This window comes from Muntiacus reevesi, chromosome 18, assembly GCF_963930625.1.
Source record: "Muntiacus reevesi chromosome 18, mMunRee1.1, whole genome shotgun sequence".
Lineage (NCBI taxonomy): Eukaryota > Metazoa > Chordata > Mammalia > Artiodactyla > Cervidae > Muntiacus > Muntiacus reevesi.
Window position 1 is genome coordinate 12590444 of NC_089266.1, and position 21962 is coordinate 12612405.

The window sequence follows — 21962 nt, forward strand, 5'->3', positions numbered from 1 at the left end:
CTGCGCGCTCCGACTGGCTCTAGGTCCCGATTTGCCCCTTTCCCTCGTTCTCATTGGCCTAGGCCTAGCCCAGTAGCGTGGAGCCGCACCGCTCTCCCTGCGCTCCTATTGGTTCAGGGTTGTAGCGCATCCGCTCCCAGAGCTTTCATTGGCCGAGCCGAGCCACTAGGGGTAGGGCAGCACTGGAGCGACGACAACAAAGGGCGGCAGGCGGCGGTGACCGCGTCTCCTGGTGCTCTCCTCAGGCTGCGCACCCAGACCTGCCCGCCTGGCTCCAGATGAAGTGTGAGCACTGCACGCGGAAGGTGGGCTCCACGATTTTGGTCCGGGGCCGGGTTGGGGGCAGGGCCCGGGGCGCGGAGGAGCCTGAGCTCGCGAAGCCCGGAGTCTCGGGGGTGTCGGAAGCTTGGCAGCTCCGAGCGCCTTTGCCTCCCTGTCAGAACCTCTGGGCGCTGGCCCGCAACTCGAGTTTTCCGGGGGTGGAGGCGGCTGAGGGTGGGCCACCAAGGCGTCCGGTTCCTGTTCCCGTGTCCCGGAGGTGGCCGTAATGTCGGGGCGCAGATATACCCTTTCAAAGTACCTTAGAAGCCAAAAGCTGCCAAAAAAACCTAGCAACATCAGCTACCAGTCCGCAGTCGTTGCAGACACCGTCCTTGGTGTGAATGAGGGACATGATGATCAAAAGTGATTTTAAGGGATTTTATGCCACCAAAAAACTTTTGCGTTTGACAGTAACGAAAACGATACAGAAGTGCAAAAAGGAAACGGAGGCTGGACCTCCTGCCACCTGAGTAACCATAGTAACTGTGAAAGCCTTATCCACTTGTTTCTACGCTGTAATGCACGGGGACTTTTCTGTTTTTTTCAAAATTGGATCCTATCATAAATATTGTTCGATCACTTTCTCTTTCTTTCACTTAATATTATACAAGAGATACATTTTCTGAGCAGTACACACAGTCTTAATTTGTTGTATTTTAAATATAGACGCGTCCATGTGGTCGGGCACCAATTTACCTGTCAGGAGAAACCACATTGCTTCTAGTTTCCATTTCCTGCAAACAGTCCAGATACAGAGATGTGTATGGGTGTGTTTGTGTGTCCGCAATTATAAGTACTTCTATTTCTGTAGAAAAGGTTTCTAGATATGAAATGAATTCGTCAGCTAGTATATACAATTTTCTTAATTAGATTAAAAGTTGTTCTTTTATATGTGCCTTTGCCTTTTCAAGGAATGTAGTAAAAAAACAAAAACCGATGACCAAGAGAATGCATCAGTCGACGTACCAAGTCCAGCCCAGGAGAATGGAGAGGCAAGTAGTTTTTCAGTTTTTGTGTCAACCTGGAGTAAACAGCTACTGCTGTTTTTCTTCTCTTTGGGGGCTCATGTCACCAGGTACATCATTGCTTCAAGAAAAAAATTAATCAAGAAATGAAGGGGCTAAAAAATCCATGCCAGAGGCCAAACATGCAGGTCAGTTGGAGGTACATGATCTTCAAGGTAAGAACATGTCTTCTCAGAATACACCAAGCCAAAGCATACCAAGTTAGGAACAAGTCAAAATGTCATCCTTGGCTGTTTTTTTAGAAATAGTTTTGTAACATTTAAACCGCTGGGTTTTTGTTTTTGTTTTTTTAGTGAAAAGATAGGGCTTTAGGTAGAAATTTATAAAATAATTTGGATTTCATGATTCTGTAAGTTTTATTTTTCTAATGGTTTCTTCTCTCAGTTCTTGAGTTAAGTTTTTCTTAGCTAGTAGTGACGGTTTACATTTATTGGATACATACCCTGAGCTAGGCAGTCGAGAAAGTACTTTATACATGTGATCTCATTCTGTGCCTAGAATGAGCATTTCAGATAAGCCCTACAGTTGTCTTCGTTTTATAGAGGAGGCCGCAGTGCTGGGAGGTTAAGGTTCCTTCTTCCCTTAAAAAGTTTTGGTCCCGGTTTTAGAAAAGGAGAATTGGCAACATTGGAGAAGCAAGCAGCAGGTGTCTTCTTGAGTCTAGTAGTCCTAATACAACATTGAGTCAGACAGGCGTTGGTCAGGTCCTCTCGTGTACCAGCTCTGCTCTGTGCTCTGGTGACTGTAGGGCTTGGTGAGCAGCAGGGGATAAGACAAGCACCCGGGACACTGAGGCAGAAGAGAGACAGGGAGCACCGAGGGCTCTGCAGCCCCAGAGCAGCCGGCCCAGGGCCTCCCACGCCTGCCCTTTGTCCGCACTGCCTTGGACAGACATCTCACCCTGGGAGCCTCAATGTCCTTATCAGTGACATGGGGAGTTGGGTTACTTCTCTCCAAGAGCCATGGTGGCTGGGAGATAATGTGTGTTCATAGCTTAAGTGGGCACTCCTCCAGCACAGTGGGCGGATGCGCTGATAGGATGAACAGGTCAGGAAGGTGGCTACTGGAGTGGATCCTAAGGGGTGGTGAGACCTGAGGGTGGTGGGTGCAGGAATGGGGTGAAGGCTCACCAGGCACAGAGAAGGTGTGAAATGTAAGGAGACAAATCAGACTCATGTCTTAGGGCTGGTGGCTTAAGCTGGCTAGAGTAGGGGAAGAATAGGAAGGAAGCTACTTGGGGAGGCTGAGGGTGGTGGGCCTGGATGGACCAGCCAGAGTGGCAGAAGCAGGAAAAGAGGTGCAGCACAGGGAGAAGAGTGCAGTTTGAGCTGCGTGGACACAAACTTTGCAGGATGTCAGACTGGATATTGGGAGGGAGAGCATTCCCTAGAGGCAGAGATTGGAGGGGTTGAGTGGGGGCCTGATAACTGCTCTGAGAAGTGTGGCTAATTGGAGAGAAGGAGAGATGAACAGGCTTCCATAGAAAATGCCCATGATTAGGATGGAACAAGAGAAAGAGGAAGGACTGTGACAGGTGGGAAGGAACCAGACCTGGCCCATGAGGGGCTCTAGGAGGATGAGCATGGCATGTGGCTAGCAGGCTGAGAGGAAGCCCTGCTTCCCCTGGCAGCTCAGAGTGTTGTCCTGGGCACCTCTACAGGGGCAGCAGAGGCAGAACTCTCAGTGCAGCTCAACAGCATCTATTAGATGCCGGCTGTGTGCCAGGCCACGTGCTTCAGACCCTTGGAGCAGCTGCTCTGGCCCCCCCTCAGGGCTTTTTAGAAGGGCAAACTCTTGCCTCCCATCCATACCTCATGAATTAGCATCTGCAGCATAACGTGGCCCCAGAATGAGCACTACACAGTGACACAGGCACCCGTGGAGGAGGGAGGTGACAGCGTGCATTCCTGTTTGGCGCTGCTGTGGACAGGAGAGCCACCCTACCCCCCAAGTCCTCGCTTCCCAAATCCTGTTTGAAAGAGCAGTGTACAACCAAGCATCAGGAGACTTCATTAATTTGTTGCAAGGGCACTAATAGGCTTCAGAATATTCGTATGTTCATCCACCACATATTTATTGACACCTTCTGTATACAGGGGATGTCAGAGAACAGAAGGGCATGAGACAGGTTCTTTCCTCAGAGCTTGCGTTTCAGGGAAGAGAGCCAGCACATAGGTGCCAGAGGTTGCTCAGAGCTGTTCTGGCAGGTGTCCATGAGGGTCTGAGGAGTGAACCAGGCTCTCTAGGGAGTGTTTCCCTCAGGGAGACTCAGAGCAAGGAGGGCCAGGGCGACTGGAAGTTAGAGTGGGGAGAGTGATGGGGAAGGGGATCCCTAGCAGCAGAGGTGTGGCTTGTCTTCTAGTGGACCTCAGCCTGGGGAGTGGGCTGCAGGGAGTGAGTGAGCGCAGGTGCAGCCAGGAGAAGACGACGCAGCAGAGGGTTGTCATCTTGGTGTCCAGGGGAACAGAGTCACTGAGATGTGAGTTTGAATGTCCCAACTCAGACTTGGATGGCGTGACAACCCTGATGCCCACAAGTCAGCAGTGAGTTATGCCAGTTCTAAGCCTGTCAGGGAGGCTTCTGAGGAGAGTCCAAGGACTAGGCAAGCTCATCGGGGAGTACAGAGCAGACCCACTCAGGAGCCCCCAGAGGCAGCAGGGAAAGATACGGGGGCAGGAGAAGCTGCATTTGATGGTGCCAGTCCACTCCCCACACATTGCCATCTATGGGACCCTCAGAGAATTTGTGGCAGTTTTCTGTATTATGCTTGTGCTGATACTTTTCCTAAAGAAGCAAGTATTAAAGAGTTTCTGTTGAAGAATCAAGTCATAACATCATCTTTTTTTTTCACAGAAGGGAGAATTCCATAAATTGGCTGATGCCAAGATATTTCTGAGTGACTGCCTGGCCTGTGACAGCTGTGTGTCTGCGGAGGAAGGAATCCAGGTTTCCCAGCAGAACGCCAAGGACTTCTTCCAAGTTCTGAACCTTAACAAGGTATGGACTCCCGGGCACTCACTGGTACCAGAGGTGGGTGGACGTCAAGGTGAGGCTTGAAGCCTCTGCTGGGACTTGGGGAGTGCATCTTGGCCCTGGCTTGTGTCCCCTGTGATAGCTGACCCTCTCCGCAGTCTCTCCCTGCCAATAAAAGCCCACCCACAGTCACACTCCCTCACTGATGTGGGCAGCAGCTGTGGCTGGCACCACCAGCCAGGCTCCCCTAGCTCGGGGGAGGCCTCCGCATGCTTGGTCATGGGATGGCGTGGTGGCTGAGCTGCTGCTCCTCTGCCTCTGGGGCTTTCTCAGAGGTTAGGGCCACAGTCCATTAGCTCATTCCTGCAGACCCTTGTACAGATGGAACTACCCGAAGTCACTCAGGAAGACAGGTGAAAGGGAAAGACGGAGAAACGGAGGCAGATGAGGCCGAAAAGCATGTCTTGGTTTGCCCTCAGTCTGACCTGGTGAGCAGCCCTCACAGCTGCTTTCCAGGAAGTGTTTGTACGGGCTCTGAACACAGTGCTGGGTGCTCTGGCCCACGTGGCAGTGCAGGTACCACATGAGGCCCGGGTTGCTTTCTGGGTGTACTGACTGCAAATAACAAATTTATTTCTTTCCAACCTGTATACATTTTATTTTTTCTGGTGGTATGGTCTGGAACCTTTAAATCAACCTGAAATTACATTGGTGGTAGAAATAATACTAACATCTTGTTTCTGATTTCACTGGGAATGCTGGTGAAGTTTTATCATTAAGTAGATTTTTACAGTCTTTTACTATTAAAGAGACATAGATGCTCACACCAATCAGCATATCAGCTATAGAAAATGGGTACCCAAGTTAAACTAGCCTAAAAAGGAAATTCTTAGTTATTTTATGAAACTGAAAGCTTAGGAATGGAAGAGGTTCTGGGTTTGGCTGAGTCAGTCACTCCGGGCTGCCACAGGAAAAAGCAGTTCCTATTTCTCTGCTGGTCCTGGGACTCTGGGGTTCCTGAGCTCTGGGGCTCAGGCTGATTCCTGCTTGGTCACAGATCAGCTCCCTTAGAGGAGGTGAAATTTAAGTGAGAATGAAGTGAGGGGTGAGCCCTTGAAATTCCCTGGACAGGGTGTCAGACAGAAGTACTTGAATTGCCAAGTCTGACTGCTGAAGCTGGGGACAGACCACCCTCTTCATTAGCATTTGAAACTTGTACTCTCTTGTTCCTGCTTCCAAATTTACGTTAGGATGCTCTTGGTCACAAACCACAGAAACCGTGCCTGGCTGACTTGGGCATCATAGGAGCTTGTCAGGGAGCCGGAGGTCAGTGTGTGCCAGGTTGGTGCCCTGATTGCCCTGTCAGGTGTGGGCTTCCCAGGCATCACATGAAGGTGGGGTCCCATCCAGAGGGGACAGGCAGACTCAGCATTGTCTCACCTGAGCTGCTAGGCAGGGGCGGGGGGACAGGACCAGACTGTCCTGTCTGTGGCCAGTCCATAGGTAGACTGCAGTGGATGGTGGCCACTGAACACTGCTGTCCCAGTTTCCACTTTTCCTGATGTGCAGGTGGTGTCTGACCTGAACAGCCTCTGTCATGATAATCCTGCATCTTCTCTCTGACCCCAGGTCAGGGGATCCCACTGCTGACTTTCTAATGCCTGACATGCTCGCTCACACTGCTCCCCATGGTTGCATCCTGCATGTCCGTGATGAGTCAGCACGCCTCTGAACTCAATTTGTTCATATTTTTCTAGGGATTTCTTGAACTGCCAGCATCTGGTTTTGGTTTCAGGGTGTTGATAGGCTGGTTTCACATTTGTTTGTTTGGTATTTATTAGAAGAGTTCATAGAAGATGAGAATTATCTAGGAATTAAAATTTTGCTAAAATTTACCACTAAGTGACCTGGGCTTGAGGCCTCTTGGGGACAGACCTTGGGGCCCCATTTCCATTTAACTTCATTGTTAGGGATCGTTTCAGTTATTTATGGGTATGTAATTTTTATTTTTCCTTTTAAATGTGTCTATTTTATCAAGATACTGCCTTTATATGTAATATTGATGTATATATTCAATATTTCTGATTTAACATTGTTCTTAAAATTGACAAAATCTCTTGGGATGTCTCATTTTTCATTCTAAATTTTTTTCTCCTTTTTCCTTAATTATGCTTGCCAGTATCTTGTGTATTTTATTAGTCTTTCCATTGGGCATCTGTTACAGTCTGTTTGTTCTAGACTTTTCATAAAAGTGTCTTACTTTCACTCCTTTTGTAATCACCACATACACAATGTTCTTCTCTATTTCTCCTAGAAATGTGATACCTCAAAGCACAAGGTGCTGGCAGTGTCAGTGTGTCCTCAGTCTTTGCCTTATTTTGCTGCTAAATTCAGCCTCAGTGTGACTGATGCATCCAGAAGGCTCTGTGGTTTCCTCAAAAGTCTTGGTGAGCTGCCTTTTGATATTATTTGTAGCAAATAGATTTGGTATAATTCAAATTTATAACTTGAGTTTTTATCTGCCCTTTTTATCTCTAGAGTTCAATTTTCAAGGGCACAGGATAGATAAGAACTTCTTTGAGAGTCTTGTGGAACGTAAGAGGACCATGCCTCTGACCCACGCATGGTAGGCAGGTGTCACTTACCCTCTTGCCATGTAGATGGGGTATTGTCTTACAGCCAGTGCTGGCCCCTCTGGGGACAGCAAATGACCATCTTAGGGCATGTAGCTGGGGACACCTGGGACCCACACTTGCCCAGCAGTGTCAAATTGCTCGGCTCACAGGGGTTACAGTTATCTGATGGAGGATCACGTCTGCAATGATTGGCATCTGGTTTGCCAGGAAACTCTCTGAAGAGCAGAGCAGGAAGGGAATGGACTGTGTCCTTTGTGTGAAGAGAGAAAGCTAGTCATTTCAGTACCTGAGGACTCAAATGTGAACGAGTACTAGAGTAATACTGCCTCATAAAGGGCAGTAAGAATGCTTCTGGCTAGTCTGTCATGTCACACTCTCACTTCCCCTTGACTTAAAGTGTCCTGCAGGTAGGCTCTAAAGAGGAAAACTTGAGCTGTTTGCCAAGTAAGAGTTGTTTTTGTTCCTCAATGGCTTTTTAAAGATGTAAACACATTGGGATTAGCAATAAAGTGACACGTAGACTAAATATCCTCGCACCAGCCTGCCTGCCTCGCTGCTGCATGTTGCTTTCCGTGCAGAGCTGTTTGTTGGTGCACAGCGTGCCACAACCAAAACTGAAGCTGCAGCTGCAGACGAGGACTCCTTAAGTCATCCTTCATGCTTTTAATCTTAAAAAGCCTAAGCTTAACTGAATGTTACCAGAGATCAAAGTTTTAAAATGCTCTGCCTTCTCATAGTGAAAGGCCCTATTTTGGAGGGGGTGGGGGATTTTTTAAGACTAGCTGGATGTTATATGTTAATAAAATGTATCCACAGTGAAACTGATTTTTTTTAAGGTAACTCTTTAACTTGATATAGTATTTCTTTTTAAGAATAACTGACTGCTATCAAGTTTTAGACTGGTTGCAAAATTATTGGCTCTGTTTATTTTACTGTAATTATTTAAAGTATATTTTTTGTCTTAGGTTTATTTTCCAGTATTTAGAACTTATTTGTAGCAACATAAATGGACTTGGTGGGTATGATACCAAATGAAATAAGTCAGACAGAGAAAGACAAATACCGTATGGTATCTGTTACATGTAGAATCTAAAGAAAAATACAACAAACTCAAGAATATAACAAAACAGAAAAAGACAGATGGAGAGTACAAAGTAGTGGTTACCAGTGGGCAGAGTGGAGGGACGTGATAGAGGTGGTAGATTAAGAGGTACAAGCTTTTAGGTATAAAATAAGCTACAGGGATATATTGTACAACACAGGGAGTATAGCAAAAAAAACAAATTTTGGGGGGGCCGTGCCACGAGACCTGCAGAATCTTATTCCCTGACAAGGGATTAAACCTGGGCAACAGCAGTGAAAGCGCCAAGCCCTAACCACTGGACCACCTGGGAATTCCCTACAGCAAATATTTTATGATAACTATAAGTGTAGCATAACTTTAAGAAATTATGAACCGAGCGGCGACTCTGGCCTGGGCTCAGCAGCAGCGTGAGGAAGTTGTGGCATCTGCTTCGTGCAGGTTATTTGAGCCAGGATGATCGAGGTTGTTTGCAACGACCGTTTGGGGAAGAAGGTGCGCGTTAAGTGCAATACAGATGACACCATCGAGGACCTTAAGAAGCTGATCGCATGCCCTCCAACCATCTTATCCTCTGTCATCCCCTTTATTCAATTGGTACCATAAGTGTCTGCATGTTTATGGATTCCATTCTTCCGCTCCACGGACAAGAACTCCTATACCTGTCTTAAGAGCAGCCCTGAAATATGCACTGGTTTCTGTTGAAAGAAGGATGTACTCTAACAAGCCCTGAAAGCTGTTGGCAATAGCATGAAAACTATGATTAGTTTTTGAGCTTTCAGGCAAGAATATTGTTGAATTAAAAAACCCAATGCATCAAAAAAAAAAAAGAAGCTGATCGCAGCCCAAACTGGCACCCATTGGAACAAGATCATGTTGAAGAAGTGGTACACAGTTTTTAAGGACCACGTGTCTCTGGGGGACTATGAAATCCACGATGGGATGAACTTGGAGCTTTATTACCAATAGAGCAGAATTCCTTCTTCCTGCCCTTCCCCCTCCTCTCACCCTCACTCCCCACACTAATATGGATGCTTGTTTTTGGAAACTCATGTTAATAAAAGCTTAAGAGACTGAAAAAAAAAATTGTGAACCACTACTTTGCCCATCTGTACCTTATACTGTATATCAACTGTAGTTTAAAAACAAAGAAGCATACATTTATTAAGAAGACAAGTTAGGGATTTCTCTGGTGGTCCAGTGGTTAAGAATCCGCCTTGCAATGCAGGGGACTCAGGATCGATCCCTGGTCAGGGAACTAAGACACCATGTGCCTCAGAGTAACTTAAGCCCCTGTGCCCTGGAGCCCTCAATCAGCAACTACTGAGCTGGTGCAGCACAACTAGCAAGTCCATGCGCTGCCACAGAAAAATCCGGCATGACGCTGAAGGCATGACACAGCCAAATCAATAAATATTAAAAAAAAAAAAAAAAAGACAAGTTAAAAATCAACATAGTAATTAATTAAGACCATTATAAAGCTATGCTCAGCCAGTTTACTCATTTTATTTAGAGCTATCAAAGACTGTTACAGATTGGAGTTTAATTTAGCCAGTGAATTGGAAGAATAATACCCTGTAAAATTACATTCATTTGTATATGGAATATGGCAAGGTGTTTATGTAAATATAGATGTAAAGGGAAAAGAAGCAGCAGGAGAATACGTGCTTTATTGTGAAAAGTGATACGTGCTGTTGTTTGAGAGAGCAAAGGGCACAGTCCTGCACTTGGGCATCTAGCAGTGTCTGTGGAGTCTGCCCTTTCAGTTTGTCTTCGAGGCGAACTGAGGGTCGATCTCACATTCTGTGATGTGGAGCCCAACGCACCTCTCTTCCCCACAGGGGTGCATTATGTCTTCGATACAACCATCGCTGCAGATTTCAGCATCCTGGAGAGTCAGAAAGAGTTTGTGCGTCGATTCCGCCAACACAATGAGGAGGAGCCCGCGTTACCTATGCTGACCTCTGCCTGTCCCGGTGAGCACGGGGCTGCTGCCAGGCCTGTGGGGGCCTGATGCACCCTTTCACATCAGTTTGTCTGGGCGCAGGCCTAGGCAGTGGGCAAGGTCAGGGGCAGTGGGTCTTGAAGAGGAGCTCGGGCCTTGAGTAGTTTTATGTCGACCAATATATTTATTAATTCTGGGTGATTTAATGGGGAAACCTAACAGCCAAGTAAATTAAGCTTATCTTCATTTGTCCATATTTCTGAAGTTTGAGACAGGCATATCCTGTGTTAAGAATAAATCTCTTTTCAAAGTATGTATTTCAAACATCCAAACAATTATAGGTAATATGGTGAACACCCATGGATCCTTTGCCAGCTTAAGTAGATATTACATGATAAAAAATATTACTTAAAAAAAATTATTTTACATTAATACTAGATTCCATCTTGGAGCACTTTTTAAACAAATCTTTAGTTATAATATAGAGCCTGATATCTGAAGTAGAGAAATTTTATCACAGGTTTTTTGAATTCTGAAAAAATAGAAGATTTTGGAATAAGAAAATTCTAAAGATGATGCATAAGGGAAGGAAGGCAGTGCTATACTGGTGACATTTAGTGACATTTAGGGAAAAATTATTTCTAAATCAGGTCTATGAGAGTTGTGGTCTACTTAATCTTGGGTTTTTGTTCACAGTTCTCATCTCAGTTTATCCCTCCTGGTTCCAAATTTTTCTAGCATTTTATATGTCACTTATCAGTCACTGGGATCATGAGTTAATAAGATGGAATGTTGATGTATGGTTGCTTAGAATTTGGAAATACTTTCCATTCACTTGTAAAACCATGGAGAGGAAACTTGCCATCTGTCTAAGAGGCACATGGATCGACTCATTAACTGAGCATGTTTTTCAGTGGCCCACAGGCTGGCAGGAGGCACTCAGCATCAGGTGGGGCTTATCCTTCTGGAAAGATAACCCCCAGGGGGATGCTCCCAGTTCTCCAGGCATGTTAGGCAGTGACTGTATCCAGTCACATAAACTGACTAAATGCACACTTTGCTGGGCCATGGTGTTCACCTTTGTGTTTATGTCCTTGTAGATGTTTGCACAGCTGCTTAAGAGTAGGTTTGCACAGCTGAGACCCCGGGAAACCGCCCAGCTCCCTAGAGGCCTTGCAGTGGAACCCCTGCCTCTGGGGTTCCAGCACCGGCTCCTTGCAGGGCCCTCACTCAGTGGCACACTCAACTGGCTCAGTCCCTCCCACCCAAGAAAGAGGCAGCATAAAATGACCCAAGCTCAGCCTGTGCCCCTGGAGCAGTGGTTCCAGAGTTCCCGTCCACCTTCCAGTCAGCAGGATCACAGGGATTCCTGTGCTGTCCTGACACCGTCCCAGCAGATAGTGATGGATCCCTTTTGTGGGCAGCCCTGTTGGATGGAGCCTAAACGGAAGCCTCCACTCCTGGCAGGAACTAGCACCGCTGATGTGGGTAGTAGGCAGGTGGTGAATTCTTGCAGAAAGCACATGCCCTCTGTCCAAGGAGTGAGGGCAGCGCTGGTGGAGACATGAGCCACCTGTTGCTGCTGCACACCAGTTGTCCCTCCTCCACCAGCCTGGCATTTGCTTTCAGTGGCCTCCTTGAGCTCTTCAGGGCTCTCAGATGATAAGGCTTTCTCTTCCAGGAACTCTTCGTAGCTAAGCCAGTCAAAGCTGTAACTGTTCAGGTTTATGCCCCCTCTCAAATTCAGGGAGATGAGGTGAGATCTGCTTCGAAACTAACCCTTTTCTAGGATTTGGCGCTGACATTTTGCTTTCCTATGACAACTTCGATAAATTAAAGCAGCATCAAGGTTGGATGATCTTATCTGGTGTGCAGAATCAGACTGTGGATGGCCCTGGACTGACTCACCAGCTTCTGCACGCAGGGTCCCTGTGTCCCAGCAATGCTTCCTCAGACTGCTTGGAGGGCAGCGCATCCTGGCTGGAACAGGGACATCTGGGTGGGCTCTTGCTACCCACAAGCCGATGGAGTGCCACCTCACCAGTGCACCTTTGCCTGGTGGGGGTGGGTGGGCGAGGGCATATTGAGCTGCTCAGCTGTGGACGTGCTCAAGGGCTTTGGGCTTTGTGAGAACCTGCCAGGAGCACTCATTGAACTGGAGTGTGGGAAGTAATCTCTCCAATCCAAGGAGAATAGAGTGGGCACCTTGCACTAGGTACTTCTTGGAGCAGGTTTCTTCTCTGCCTTCAGGGAGGGTCCCTGAGAAGAGGTGGGTGGTCTGACAGAGCAGGACATGGGTGCCCTGTCTGCACCACGCTGCCAAAAAGCTGGGCAGCCAGCAGGGCTGACCAGGCCCCCGGCTGGTGCTGGTAGCAAGTTCTGATCAGGGGTACCATTGGGAAAGTGCTTACCACTCCAGTCTCGTGACAGGTGCTCTGGATCCTGTGACCTGGTTCTCCCTCCTCATCCCTGTTTGGTCGTCTTCTCTTGCAAGCCAGGAGGTCCCCCAGGGCGCTCGCCTCTTCCAGCCTGTGTTCTGCCTGATCTTGTGCCAATCTTCATGGCACACAGCCTGCAGCTGGGGTCTGCTGGCGAGCTGCGTGTGCAGGCGGCGAGACCAGGGTGCACAGGCCCTGACAAAGCCAGACCTGTGGTGGGAGGGGCCTCGGGCCCCCAAATGCTCCACGGCCTTTGATCGTTTTTCTTTTCCCTTTTATTTATTTATTTTGGCCATCCTACACAGTTCCCTGTCCAGGGATTGAACTGAGGGCCCTGGCAGTCAGAGTAGTGAGCTCTAACCACTGGACAGCTGGGAATTCCCTAGTTTGCTGTTTTAACATGAACCATTCCATGCACACGTGCAGAGGCTGGGAACGAGGGGAGCCGTCCTGCAGCAGCATCTCTCTGTGGGGCTTCTGCTAGTGACCATGGACATTCCCTGCATGTGCTCAGGCTGGCGAGCGGGTGGTGGCTGTGGTTTGAGTTCAGACGAGATTGTCTGGCTGGTGCCTGCTGCTCCTCCATACAGGAGTGGGCATGGGGAGGTGGACTGCCCTGGGGATCTTGTGGGCAACTTGTCTCTAGGTTTCCTCACCCTCCCCACCCCTCTCATGATGCTGTGGTACACGTGCCACTCTGTCACCAGACACTCATTACCGTACCCAGCAGGAGAAGGGGGCGAGCTCTAACCCCTGCAGGTTGAGCTGCTGGCTCTGGTCCACTGGCCTCTCCATCCTGCGTCCCCTCTGGGAACCGTGGCAGCAGTGGTGCACTCAGAGGGCATGGTGGGAGTCAGCGGCTCAGGGGAGATGCTCCGCACCACGCTGGGCATGCCGTGGGCACACTGCAGGTGGTGCTGTTTATTGTGTTGCTTGAGGGGGTGTGGGTTTCTCGTATTTCATTGTCCTAAAAGTGGGCAGTTACTGGGCTGTTAAATTCCAGTAGATGGGTGAAGCTTGTGGGCCTGGTGGCTGTGGGCCCCTCTCTGAGCTGCAGTTGCCCATCCTAGCTGTGAGAGTGGCTCAGCAGCTGGCAGGGGGGATCTGGAGCCAAGCTGCCCAAAACAGTGCCTCATAGCTGCTCCTCCAAGCTTGTTCTCAATTTTGGGGAGCCTGCTACCCCCACTCCTCCCTTTTTCCTGCTCTGTCCTCTCTGATCTGGGGCCGAGGGAGGCACCCATCCCCAGCACCCTCCTGTCTCATGACACATGCCCCTGGGGTTCCCATGGCCAAGCCTCTGAAGAGAGGTGGCTTGATGGAGGGAGCCTGGCATGTATGCCTGGGGCTGCTGGAAGATGAGGTGTCCCGGCTGTACTCCGATGGGGCAGCCGTGAGGAGCTGACATGGGCCCCTTCCCTCCTCAGGCTGGGTCCGCTATGCTGAGCGGGTGCTGGGTCACCCCGTCACCCCCCACCTCTGCACTGCCAAGTCTCCCCAGCAGATCATGGGGTCCCTGGTGAAGGACTACTTTGCCAGACGGCAGGTAAGCTGGCCTTTTCCCCAGGGGCAGCGTTGAGTTCAGGTGACAAGCTTCCGTGTGAGGACCGGTGCTGATGGAGCTCAGGGAGCCAGGGAGGGTGGAGGAGTCTCCCCCAGGCATGTGCATGGTCGTTTCGGGCCCACGCCCTGATGAGAGAGGGGGTGCCCAGACACCTGGCTCCAAGACGGTCACTCAGCTGCCGGCTCCTAGTGGTGCCAGCGATTCTGGCTCAGCCGGGCACATGGAGAGGGGCAGCCTGGTTGCATGGGAAGCGTCTGGAAAGTGTGGGGAAATGGCTGTGCATTCATTTACAGCCCAGCAGCAGCTTGTGGTCACCATGTTTGTTTGATCATCGTACCCTTGGTTCAGGGGACACAGGTGGCGATCCTATCCCTGTGAGTGTCTGGGCAGTGGTTCTGCAGCACAGTGACACTGTGGGTGGACTTGGGGGCATCACGGCTCAGGAACTTGGTCTTTGGGGTGGAGCTTGGACCCAGGAAAGCACCAGGCCCGCTCCGTTCTGGCTGCCTTCTCCCTTCTGCACGGCCCCCATCATGGGTTTGCTCTTTCTACACAGAACCTGTCCCCAGACAAGATTTTCCATGTCATTGTGGCACCGTGCTATGACAAGAAGCTGGAGGCCCTTCAGGAAGACGTCCCCATGGCCTCTCGGGGTTCCCGGGGCACTGACTGCGTGCTGACCTCAGGTGAGGGCGGGCCTCAGGAAAGGCCCCTGGGAGGCAGGCCAGTGCACCGGCCCGGCGGCTGCTGTGTGTCCAGGATGAGGACCTGACAGCCACACCCACCCTGGAGACACAGCGAAGCTTCCTCCTTCAGGGCAAAGCAGAAGGCACATGTGTCCTCAGGGATACTGCTGGCGTCTTAATGTTCCTTCTTTGCTTGTAGGTGAAATAGCTCAGATGATGGAGCAGAGTGACGTCTCGGTGAGAGATGCTGCCCTGGACACTCTGTAAGTGCTTCTGCAAGGAGGGGCACTCTTGCCCCTTGGGGGCTTCCAGTATGACCTTGTAATCTCTACCAGGGTCTCATCCCAGGACCTTCCTCCTTTGTAATGAGGCCACCTGCCCTGCTGAGGCATAGGTGTGATATGGCCCCTGGCGTGGCGAGCTACCTTGTCGCCCTTCTACAACCCCTTGGCTCTGACAAGGACATGGCCAGCACCATGCTGAGTGGATGCCATTCAGCCTGTGGTCTGGTGTGGACACCAACACCCTCCTTTCTGAACTTCACATGTTCCTGACATCACACCTGGACCTACCGAGGGATAGAGGCAGAATCTCACGGGGGAAGGAGGCGGCACCCCCACACAGTGGCTCCCTGAGGTCCGTTTGCCCAAGAGCAACAGCCTGGGTTTCTGCCATCAGTGGTCGCCTCAACCACCAACCACACTCCTACTGTATCCTGTGCCTCAGGGCACGGACTGCATGGCAGGTCCTCCAAGCAGTGATGTCAGGACCACATGTGGCCCTGGGGTGGAAGGCAGACTGAAGTCCTTAGAACAAGCAGCTGGTGTCCTTACGGCCAGAGCCCATGCTTGGGCCTAAGCGGACCCAGAGGCCTCCTCCTGGCTGGCCACAGATGGTGGCATGCTCTCTTGTGTGGCCCTCAGATGCCCAGTTCTCATGCCCCGAGTTGTGAGGTTGTCAGGGTCGAGCCTTGACGCCTGTGCACTCAGAGGAGTCACTTGGGCAGTGGTGGGCACACCTGCAGGCTTCACGTTGGCCAGTGAACTCCAGCACAGAGGAGGTTTTTGCCCTAAGTCTAAGTACTTACAAAGGGTTTTGCGACCTTGGATCCCAAAACTTGGAGAGTCGGGTTTAACTTTTGCCCTCTCTTTTCCTGCCTGGTGAGGTTTGGTGACGTGAAGGAGGAGGAGCTGAGGCGCCATGATGGAGCCGGCTCTGACGGGTACCTGGCACACATCTTCAGACACGCGGCCAAGGAGCTGTTCAACGAGGACGTGGGGGAGGTCACCTACCGGGCCCTGAGGTGCGTGGGGCTGGGGAGGCCTCTGTCCGTCTGCCTGTGTGGTCAGCACTGCCTGTCAGGTGTAAACTCTGTAATAGGACCCCCTGTCCGCTACAGCCAGCTACAGGTCTGAGGGGAGATCCTATTTATAGAGTTCACACCAGTCAAGATGGAAAGGTCTTTGATGTGTTACTCACAGACTTAATTTTGCTAACATCCCTAACTTAGAAATAGTTCTCTGACCACAGAGGAAGGACCCTGTGGGTCATAGTTTGTATTGTTGATTTCATAGGAACAAAGACTTCCAGGAGGTCACCCTTGAGAAGAGCGGAGAGGTCCTCTTGCGTTTTGCTGCAGCTTATGGCTTTCGAAACATCCAGAACGTGGTCCTAAAGCTGAAGAAGGGCAAGTTCCCGTACCACTTTGTGGAGGTTCTCGCCTGTGCTGGTGGTAAGACTCAAGAGGCCAGGCTGAGCTGGGCCCCTCTGAGCCCTGTAGGAAATGAGGAGTGAGATGTGAGGGCCAGAGGGTAACCATTGGGTGCTGCCAAGGGGTAAGGGTAGGGAGGTTGGGAAATTTGCTGCAAGTTCTTTTAAATGAATTTTATCTTAGAAATCACATTATCTACGTGTTTGAGAATAAGTAGCACAGGTGGCGCTAGTGGTAAAGAACCCGCCTGCCAATGCAGGAGACATGAGAGACTCGGGTTCAATCCCTGGGTCAGGAAGATCCCCCTGGAGGAGGGCATGGCACCCCACTCGTGTTCTTGTCTGGAGAATCCCATGGACAGAGGAGCCTGGTGGGCTGCAGACCATAGTGTGACAAAGAGTTGGACATGACTGAAGCAACTTAGCACACATGCACACACGTACAGCACTAGTGTGTAGAAGGCATGTTCTTCATTCAGTCCGAGGTGTTTGGGTTTGGGTTTGGGCTCCTGTGTGGTTCATGGGTCCCCAGCCCCCGTCTCTCCCTGATGCAGCCCACATGTGGACTCACACACTAAGGCTTTATGCAGACACCAGTGATTTAGCTGTTCATTAATACTTTCTGTGCTCTCCTGGTTTTGATGAATTCTAAGAGAAACTGGAAATCCAGATGGGCATGCATAGCCATCCAGTTCTAAAAGGTTGCCAAGTAATTTCAGCTTTAAGTAAAAACATTTCCTGCGTAGTATGAAGAGGAGAAAATAGGAAGCACCTGGGGTTGTGAGCCTGTGCCCCGGGTCTTGGGGCCCAAGCTTTGGCCACAAGACACTGCACACTGCCATCATCACTCTGCTATTCCAGAATCATCTCCCCTTTAAGGTGAAAGCAGGGGAAGAGTAAGCGCCCTGTGTTTTTCAGGATGCCTTAATGGCAGAGGCCAAGCCCAGACCGCAGATGGGCGCACAGACAAGGCCTTGCTGCAGAAGATGAAAGGCATCTACGCTGACATCCCCGTGCAGCTCCCAGAGGCCAGCACCCACGTGCAGGAGTTGTACCAGGAGTGGCTGGACGGCACCGACTCCCCCCGTGTCCAGGAAGCCCTGCACACTGCGTACCAGGGCCCAGGGCAGCCCGCTGACAGCCGAGACATCAAGTGGTGAAGATCGAGGAGACTGGGAGGCGGGCCTATCAATTGCCTGAGGACGGAGGAGCTACCCTGTGTGGGTATCAGAGACACTTGAAGAAAACAGCTCAGCTTTCCTTTTGCCACTTTGGTTTTTCAGAATCCTCTGCTACCCCCATTTGTCAGCAGCCCCCTCCCTCAGTTCGATGTGGTGCTATCTTCATAATATGTGTGTAATTGGAATATTTTAACAGGAGAGAAGGGTTGCCCCAATTTGAGTTTCCTTTAAGACTAAAATATTCCAAAGAACAAGAATGGAGACAGACTGCTGTCTTTCAGGCTTAAAAAAAAAATCCAAAAAGTGTCCTATGAAGAGTTAAGACCCCAGAAGTTGTGATTCACATGCCCCAGAGAGATTTGATGTGGCAATGACAGGAAGCAGGCAGGCTGCGGGGGTTGTGGGCCATGGTCTGTGGTCTTCCCAGTTGGCTGTTGTTTTTACAAACCATGTTTTTCATTCCTGAGAATGGTTTTGCCAGAATGTGAAGAAACTGCATCCTTTTGGAATTGGGGGGCTCATACGAATCTGGGTTTTCATTTTCTCTAGAGAAAAAGTTCTAGCAACAGTGGGCCGTGTTTCTCACTGCCGCAGTGGCCGGAGTGCAGTGGCAGCCGCCTCCTGGGACCAGCCCGTCTAACTGTGGGCCCGGCAGGCTCTGGCCGCTTATACCCCAAGCTCATGCTTTCACATTCAGTCTTTCGGTGAACTCACCTCAAGGCAGAGGGAGGCCTGCGAAGGGTGACAGGTGTTACATATGGAAGGACGGTAGAGGCAGCTGACCTGCTCAGGCCAGACTGTGCGGTCAGGAGTCCGCCTGCTTCGTTCTTCTCTGGGTGGGATCAGACAGGTGACAGCCATTCTGTCCCCATCCTCAGATGGGGCAGCTGCTCGATGGTCTTGCCTCTCCCCACCCGCCCCCCCATCATCCTCACATACTGTGGGCCTGGCTTAGCCACATGGCTCCTGACGGGACCCCCCCCAACCTGGCATGTAGTGCTCGTGTGAGCTCGCCTTAAAGATAAATGGAAGAGAACAGTTTTCCTATAAACAGAAAGGGCTAGCAAAGAATTGGAAATTACAGAATCACAAAACTCCATATCAGGGCTCATCCTGTGAAACGAAAGACATCTGTGGACAGGCCTCCAGTTGGTTCTTCAAAGCACTTGAATTTTGTTAACATGGATGGCAGCAACATTCTTGGATTCTTCAGTGCTTATAAAGCCTGAACTGTTAGATTTACTTCATTGACTCTATGTTGTATTGTACCTGTATGCCTATTGGGGTTGAAAACTGGATATATTGTGTGAAATTGTATATTTTTTGCTTTCAACCTATGTACAATTGGGTTTCTCTCCTCTGCAGTAACTGATTATGGAATAAACACTTGAGGAGTGTCTGAGTGTGGAGAGTGTGTGAACCAGACACTTACTCCCCAGTCTGGGGCCTGTGTGTGCCCTCCCTCACCAGCACCCCCAGGCGACCTCCCTCGTGCTTTCGGAGCCAGCACAGCCCCAGAGGGCCATCTTTGCCTGAAGCCTTCTGTGGGCGGGGGATGCCAGGAGTCGGAGTGGGCTCTTCTTGCCTCAAAAGCCACCTGTTCAGGCTAAAACGAAGGCACTCCTTGGCCAGGGGACCGGGTATTCTCACATGTGGTATCAGGTCCTAACCGCAGCTCACCTTTGGTTATGGCTGTGTGAGAGGAAAGTAGGACAAGGGTTTGTTTTCCTTCATTATAACTCAAATTATACGAGCAGTCAGTGAGAGGCAGCCCCACAGTCGGGCTAGGGTGGGGTGCAGGGGCTGTCTGCTAGTGAGCAATGCCGTGCTGGCATGAGGAGCGGGACAGACTAGGTCCAGATTTGCACCACACGCAGCAGCTGCCCTCCAGGAGTGCTGTTGCCTGAATTCTGGTGTCATGGGTACCTGTGTGTGTGTGTTTTGGCCATCCTGGTAAGTAGCTGCTGACTGGTGCTCTTGCCCTGGACCAACTTCTCAGAATCAAGATTTCTCAGTTCCATTTCTGCCTCGCCTCTGAGCTTGGGCCAGTTGTAACCAGTGTACATGCTGGTCCTTCCTTCGCAGCTCTGCTGGAGTGAGGATTGGAGTTCATGCACTGCTCACACATCAGTTTGCTGCTGGCCTTGGGTGTGGAGCAAGGGCACTGCCTGTCTAGAGGCTCTTAAGCTCTGCCACTGACTTAAAGGTGTTCTGTGGCCTCACCTGCTGGCCCAAAGCTGAGCAACAAAAGCCTCTGGACACACCGCCTGCAGTGAGACCTCAGGTCTCACTCTCAGTCTAGTCAGATGCATTAGGCGAGGGGACTGCAGCTCAGGCAGGCAACACACAGGCCACTTGGCCACCAAATATGGGCTCCCACCTCGGGCCCAACCTTGGCACTTAACACACCACCTCCTTCCACACAGGCACTGGCCTTGCTCCTGATCAGTAACAGCAAGCATAGAGTCCGTCTAAAGCAAGTGAACCCTCAACTCTGATGTTCAGGGAAGTAGAGGACCTGGCCTCAAACTTGGGCAGAGGCCCCTGGACTTTCTGAATAAAGATAAATCATGTGTTTGGGGATTTTTTTTTTTTTTTTTTTTTTTTTTTTTTTTTTTTTGGTCTTCGGTGTTTTTGAGTCATAGGTGTACTATATTGGATAAAGAACCAGGCACTCATTGAAGGCTACTGCTTATGAAGCTGTGAAAAGCCTGGCTTTTTTTTTTTTTTAAAGTCTGGCTTTTTAATTGAGAAAAATAGTATCTTCTTTTCCATGTCCCTGTAAGAAGTGTTCCACATTAGTTTTATGTGGACGTTTCCAAAACCTTGATGAAAGAACTTGTAAGCACAGTTCTAAGGGTGAAGGGTAGTTACTCTTAGTGACTCATGCAAGTAGTGAATTGTATGAGACATACTAGTATTTCTAAAGCTACACTGAAGCTGCAAAAAACCTGGATTTATTCAAGGAAAAACTTATCTTCCTGTCTCCTTGTAAAGACTTGCTTTTAAATCAGATCTATATAGACATTTCTTATACGCTTCATGAAAAGTTCTAGGCATGATGTTCTTCCCTATGACAGTAGCCACCCAGGTGCCAAGTGGGCAGTACCTGAAAGGACCCTTTTCTGTGTTTGTACAAAGAGTAAACAGCCTGCACTGAAAGCTCGCCAGTGGAGAAGGTTAAGTAATTGTCCTGACGTGGGATTCCAGAGGTTAAAGGGTGCATGATGAGCCATCTCAGGACAAAGAGTATTAGCTCCTTTGGTCTCTTATTTTACTTTTTACTTTTTGGCCACATGGCACGACCTGTGGGATCCTAGTTCCCTAACCAGGGAATCGGACCTGGGCCCTTGGCAGTGAAAATGCAGAGTCCCAGCAGCTGGACTTCTGGGGAATTCCCCTGGTCCTTTAAAAAAAAGAAAAAGTCAAATTGGGCAGGGAGGACATTAAAAAGAACAAAGACATCCCTAATGTGGCTTCTGGGGGAAGGGGAGCACTGGTGATCAGATAGACCAGGGTCTCAGAGTTGCTGCCTGTCCTGTGCCAGACCATGTCCCCGTGTCCCACTGCCTGGGACACAAGAGGGGAAGACAAAAATGGCCACAGGCGAAACAGGTTCTACCGAGATTTGAACTCGGATCACTGGATTCAAAGTCCAGAGTGCTAACCATTACACCATAGAACCACATGTCATCATGTCCCCTTGCAGGCCACTCTTGGCCTAAGTGCCCCTGGGATGGGACAAGAGAGGTACACAGGTTCCACTACAACTTCGACATATCTCTGGATTCAGAGTCCAGAGTGCTGATGGTGACGCCATAGAACTAGCTGTCACCCCTGACACCAGGGTCCACAGCTCAACCTTGTCCCACAGCTGGGGACCCAAAAGCCATATAGCAGGCAAAAACGTGAGCTTATAGCAGAGGATGGTTTCGATCCATCGACCTCTGGGTTATGGGCCCAGCACGCTCCCGCTGCGCCACTCTGCTGTAATGTACTCCTTTCCTGAGTCTGCCTCTGACTACCCCAAGCTTCCTGGGGCGCAGACCAGCAGACAGAACTGGACTCAGGGAAGGACCCTCCTGCCAGTGCCCATTTTCATAAAGTGGATTTTTGCTCTCCCTCCCTCAACTGCTTATCAAGAGAAATTTCTGCCCTCTTCTGCTGTTTAGTAAATGTCAAGCAGCCCAATCTTTACCCAGAGTGTCCCTGGACGACGGCAGCAGGATTTGTATTGCAGTGATGCTGGCTGCATTTCAGAAAAGAGCAAAAGCAGCATTTCTCCCCATCATTTGAAAGATTCCTAATCTGTCCAATTGTCAGTAACTTTCCTTTTAATCCAGTTTCTTCTCTTGACCTACTTCTTCCCCCATAGCCAAGGAAGCTGTTTCTTTCATATGAAACT

The 21962-nt window shown here is 49.8% G+C and overlaps 2 protein-coding genes and 2 non-coding genes across 4 annotated transcripts; 2 read left to right on the forward strand and 2 right to left on the reverse strand.

Annotated features, from left to right (window-relative positions):
- The first annotated feature begins 150 nt into the window (after positions 1 to 150).
- NARF (nuclear prelamin A recognition factor) lies at positions 151 to 18953 on the forward strand. Its single transcript, XM_065910956.1, has 11 exons — positions 151 to 305; positions 1233 to 1313; positions 4200 to 4343; positions 6634 to 6766; positions 9878 to 10012; positions 13844 to 13962; positions 14537 to 14666; positions 14866 to 14929; positions 15832 to 15969; positions 16241 to 16398; positions 17295 to 18953. Exons 1-11 carry the CDS (start codon positions 279 to 281, stop codon positions 17534 to 17536), a joined length of 1371 nt encoding a protein of 456 aa, XP_065767028.1. The 5' UTR covers positions 151 to 278; the 3' UTR covers positions 17537 to 18953.
- LOC136149877 (ubiquitin-like protein 5) lies at positions 7447 to 9105 on the forward strand. The gene is made up of 2 exons (XM_065910513.1): positions 7447 to 8589; positions 8881 to 9105. Exons 1-2 carry the CDS (start codon positions 8493 to 8495, stop codon positions 9003 to 9005), a joined length of 222 nt encoding a protein of 73 aa, XP_065766585.1. The 5' UTR covers positions 7447 to 8492; the 3' UTR covers positions 9006 to 9105.
- Positions 18954 to 21170: 2217 nt separating the features above from the next.
- Positions 21171 to 21242, reverse strand: TRNAQ-UUG (transfer RNA glutamine (anticodon UUG)). Its single transcript has one exon. It is a non-coding gene; the product is annotated as a tRNA-Gln (tRNA).
- A 232-nt stretch (positions 21243 to 21474) lies between these two features.
- Positions 21475 to 21546, reverse strand: TRNAM-CAU (transfer RNA methionine (anticodon CAU)). The gene has a single exon. It is a non-coding gene; the product is annotated as a tRNA-Met (tRNA).
- Positions 21547 to 21962: the final 416 nt, after the last annotated feature.